At 36.6% G+C, this 5,142-nt stretch overlaps 1 protein-coding gene across 1 annotated transcript; it reads left to right on the forward strand.

Moving 5' to 3' along the window:
• Positions 1–456: 456 nt before the first annotated feature.
• Positions 457–4,852, forward strand: crip1 (cysteine-rich protein 1). The gene is made up of 5 exons (XM_053510509.1): positions 457–630; positions 3,453–3,547; positions 3,744–3,801; positions 4,246–4,311; positions 4,470–4,852. Exons 1-4 carry the CDS (start codon positions 591–593, stop codon positions 4,284–4,286), a joined length of 234 nt encoding a protein of 77 aa, XP_053366484.1. The 5' UTR covers positions 457–590; the 3' UTR covers positions 4,287–4,311; positions 4,470–4,852.
• Positions 4,853–5,142: the final 290 nt, after the last annotated feature.

The raw sequence follows: 5,142 nt of genomic DNA on the forward strand, positions 1-5,142 counted from the left end.
GCTTGTGTAGTCTGATCCAATAGAAGACCTACAGTACTGTAGATCAAATAGAAGAAAGGGTTAATTCTGGTTCCAAAAGAAAGGTGTTACTGAAGAATTGTTGGCAAGGGGGGTGGGAGCTTCTCAATATTAGGCAGTTGGTCATAATGTTATGGCTGATCAGTGTACTGTATGTACTGTGGACAGTCAGCACAGAGCACAAAATGTAAAAATGCATAATCTGCTATTTTATTTTAATATTGGCAGGAAAGCTTAGACATTGGGGAAATTCAGAAACTGGAAAATATTTCTAACCATAATGTTTTGATGAAGCAGTGGGTAATAACTTTAAAGTATTTTGACATAACTTCACACAACATTTTTCTCAAACACACACACACAGAGTGAGACACAGAAAGAGAGAGAGCGAGAGAGAGCCTCCCCTTCCTTGTGTGTGTATAAAAGCGCGGATGGGGCTGAAGGCGAGGTCAGTGCAGGTGGAGGTTTTACTCATCGCTGCTTCTGTGCAAACCTTTTGAGCCAGGAGCTATTTCATTTCATTTCATTTCATTTCATTCTAATCAACAGGAAACCTTACTACAGCTGCCAACATGCCTAAATGCCCCAAATGCACCAAGGAAGTGTACTTTGGTAAGGAAACGTGTTTTGTTTTTGTCTCCTTTTTATAATAAGTAAACGTAAAACTGGAATAGGTTAAGCAGAAATGTTTAAAAGTTAACATGTGCGTTGCGTAAAAAAAAAAAAAAGGGCGCGTCAAAAGAAACGTCTCGAATATCAGGCATGTGCTGTATACTTCAAGTTAATTTCCTGTTTGGTGAATATTACATCCGGAAGTGTGTTGTTAGGGAGTTCCAGGTTGCTATTTGTATTAATGCTAATTTTATTAAGCGGGATTAAATGAATTTGAATGAATGTTACACATTTATTTTTGTGGTATTATTATATTTTTGTTTGTTGTTTTTATAATAATAATAATTATTATTATTATTATTAGTAGTAGTAGTAGTAGTATAGTAGTATTTAGTTTTTCTAAATAAAACTAGCCAAAAGTATGCCTGACAAGTTTTATTTGAAGAAGATGAAAATCTCTGACATTATATTTAACATGGATAAAAATAATAATAATACTAAGAAGAAGAATTACATCTTGCCTACCAAAAGTCCTAAAAGCCACTTAAATCCCTGTAGAGCGAATGTAGACTGCAGGTTGATTATGACTGGATCATAAAGGAATTAGAGAGGATGTGAGGTGTTGTTTCATGTACAACACCCTTAAGCTTTAGTTTAAGCCAGGTGACTGGAAGGTTCTGCCTGAAGCACTAAACTCACGGAGTCTACAATACAAAGTAAAACCTGTAGATCTGACAGTAGGATGAACTGATTCTCCAAACATTTTTCCTCCTTTGCTTTCCTTTTAAATAAACTGCCCACCTTATGCCAAAGTAAAAACCCTGGTTCATACGATAACTGCATCATTCTTGTCAAGGTTGCAACATCCAATCTTTATTTTTTTTTTTCCTAATAAAATTAGCTTTTTTTGTCGTCTAATTGGCTTGCCATACAACTTTATAGCTCATTTTATTTATGTAGGTCTTAATGAATTGATAAGGAGGACCTTCAGTGATATCATTATACACGTATTGGTGGTTAAAGCCAGAAAGACACTAAAGACATCTGAAAAACAGCTGGGAGTGTCGGGTATTCCACTGAAGTACGTGCGTAAACAAGCATGAGTTTCAAAGTTTTACTGTTTTCGCAATACTATATAGTGTCACACATATCCTGTTGCTGATTTCTGTTCAGCTGTGTAAGCATTTTCTACGAGTTGCATCCTCCTAGATTCTTCTTTTCTACCTTTATTTGCATTCAGTAGAATGAAGTACCATGCACTGTGTTAAAATCCAGTACCATTCTCAGTCATTACATTGATGGAATCCAAAAGCCCCCTGTCTTCCGCCCACAGCTACCGCAGCAGTGGCAGCAGTGTAGGAGAAGCAGTGTAGGAGAAAACCAAACAATCCCCATAGTGTCTTGAGATTTATCAGTAATCACCATAGAATTGTATTCTCACGCAAGATTCCTCATCATAAATGTGTGACAAGATCACACACACCGTACAAGAATGATTTTACATTTGAACATTTACTCCAACGGATCTAAATAAAGGTTGTCTCATTGCACAGGTTTTTTTTTTCACGTGAAACCTCTCTACATTTTTAGACTTCCTCTAAAAAGGTTTTTCACTAGACCCTGAAAAAGAAGTGAGATTCATACAGAGAAAGTGAGAGAGCCTATCAGAGTAGTGTTCACTTTATAATTTGGTGTTTTGAGGAAAAGAAATGTCGAGGTGAAAAACAGCAAACTGAGTGATTTCCCTTCACTGCTATTATTTCTCCTTCTCCATTTCCTGTCATCCTTTATTCCTGTTTCTCAGTAGAAGGTTGTTCCATGGATGTGTGTGTGCGCATGTGCATGTGTTTATCCACTCTTTGGATGAGTTCTCCTGATTCTTGGTGTGCGTCACTGGGAGTAGCCAAGACTCTGATATACAGAACAGATCGTCTGTAAAGTCCATCATACTCAGTAAACTGATGAAGACATTATGGCGAAAGTACAAGGCGCACCCACACAAACTCACACAGACATACTCACTAACACTCAGTTTTGTCTAAACTTGGCACATAGTATCAGGGACATCAGGGAGTGGTGTTTTTTGGAGGGTTTTTTTTTTTTTCAGGTCCATGCCTTTTCAGGTATTCAAAACACTGCCTAGAACTCAAGGCCTTACTTTTATTTGTTCCAGTATTAATCTTTAAGCTATTGTAAACTTAAGATGATTTTTTTTGGGAAACTAACTCATGCAGCTACACATTCCTTTGTAATGTTTTACTATGGGCACATCATGTATTTTATACTGTCTGGGCACTTGATGTACAAAGCCTACACATATTTTTTCTTCTTTTTTATCATAATATCTCTATGGGTATGAAGGCATTTGACCCTTTAAGCACTGCAGGCACTTCCTGAAAATACTCCTACATGAAAACATGTGCAGACATCAGTACTAGTAATAATTCTCAAGATGCATGACTTTCTGTCCTTGTCTTGTTTTATGGTATTATCATAAAGTTGTTTTCACATCTTTTATGCACTGTCCCACAGATAAAGCCTAGTTTATTGGCCTTTGCAAAGGAGAAGCTGCAAATTCCTTAGGGATCATCCATGTGCAGAAATATTAACCTTATATCTTTCTTACAATAACTTGGAGACAATTGTAAGGACAAAAAATTAATTATTGAGTGGCACAGCTTTTATTAGACTTGGCTAGTCATTCCAGAAGTATAGTCAGCAGAATATTTAGACAGAGATTTGCCTGTAATATATGATTGATCAAACCTTGAACAACGTTAAATATATTTTGGATTACAATAGTGCTTGTCTCTGTGTTTTAGCTGAGAGAGTGTCCTCTTTGGGTAAGGACTGGCACAGACCCTGTTTGAAGTGCGAGAAATGCAATAAAACCCTGTCTGCAGGCTCCCATGCAGAGGTAAGAATGACATCACCAGCCAACTATTACATTAAAGTAACTCGATACTGTTTTGACTTTGTGGGCTGTTGATTTTAGTGTCACAATGAAGTCAAAACAATGTCTGGAGCTACAGTAGCATCAAGTAGTCTGCACAAATGGGGTTTGTTCCATATTTGTTTATATGCTATAAACTAAATTATGTTTTCCTTCACAGCATGAGGGAAAGCCGTACTGTAACAAACCATGCTACGCTGCACTCTTCGGACCCAAAGGTGAATCAATATTTACTGCCACAACTTTAACCCTACATAACCCTAACCCCTTGGTACCTTGGCCAGGGATAATTAGCCACTAATTACATGTTGTTACTATGTTTAGGAAATCAACCACAACATCCCCTATTGTGTATTTTACTATATTACATATTTCAAAACCTCTTAACGATGCCTGTAATCTTGTGCCTTCACACATCATTCATCCTTTCTAGACACATACTGCTTCTTACATAGACTTCTTAAACTCCATATGCTTATCTGCATTTTAAAAGTGATACACCTTTGTAGGATTGGTAGGAATTTCATGCACGCTGACTGAGGTTATTTATTCCAGATAGAAGAAAACCATACTATAAGCAGCAAGCCATCAAGCTTTCCTAATTAATCGGAACCATTTGCCAACATTGTTTTTTCATCTTTTTTTTTTTTTTTCTATTTCAGGGTTTGGACGTGGAGGCACCGAGAGCCACACATTCAATTAAATCCAGACCTGGGTTTGGGCTTTAGGTGAGAGCGTTTAGAGTTCTGAATTCCCATGTAGTTCAAGACAAAGAAAATAAAAAATCAATAGATTATAGTTCTTATCAGTTGCTCTGTTTAGCACACACCCTGTCAATGTTCATTGATAATGTAGTGTTTATAATAGTTGTGGCTTTTATTTACAGATTTCCTCCCTGTACAACCCAGCAATGGAGAGTAGGCTGTAATGCTGCAAGCCTTTTTATCTATATATAACTCAACCAAAGAAAACAAAGTGACCAAACCACGGCCCTCTGGATATGGACGTAACTATTTTGTGTTATATGCAATAAGGACTGATTTCTGCAATCTAGATTAAGGCTGAATTTAGACTAAAAGCTTTTTCACTGGCATTGCATTTTAGTCCAAAACCAGCCTTAATGCAGCATTAGAAATTAAGCCCAATAGATGTTAGTTTGGAGAATGTATTGTCGTATGATGTATAAAACCACTGAATGATGTTTGGAATAGGTCTGATGAACTATGCAAAAATCATTTATGTAATTAAACATTGATTTGTAAACATTCACATGCAGAAGTGTGTCACCTTCTCATTCAGAATTTTACAAATGTTCGTTTACACACAAATTCCTTTTTTTTATCCTTTGACCTTCTTGATTATGATCATTTTGCACATCAGAGGGAAGGTACTGTATGTCTAGAAGTCCTGAAACCAAACCAGGAAATTAGTGTCTACAAACTACATTACGGTCTTCAATCTTTTGAAATGCATATGCTCCCAGGAGCTTAGAAAGCAGTGTTAATTTCGAAATAATGTCCTACATTTTAGTAGCCATTTCCCTTAAATATAAATCACTC

The sequence above is a fragment of the Clarias gariepinus genome, chromosome 13 (genome assembly GCF_024256425.1).
Source record: "Clarias gariepinus isolate MV-2021 ecotype Netherlands chromosome 13, CGAR_prim_01v2, whole genome shotgun sequence".
NCBI lineage: Eukaryota > Metazoa > Chordata > Actinopteri > Siluriformes > Clariidae > Clarias > Clarias gariepinus.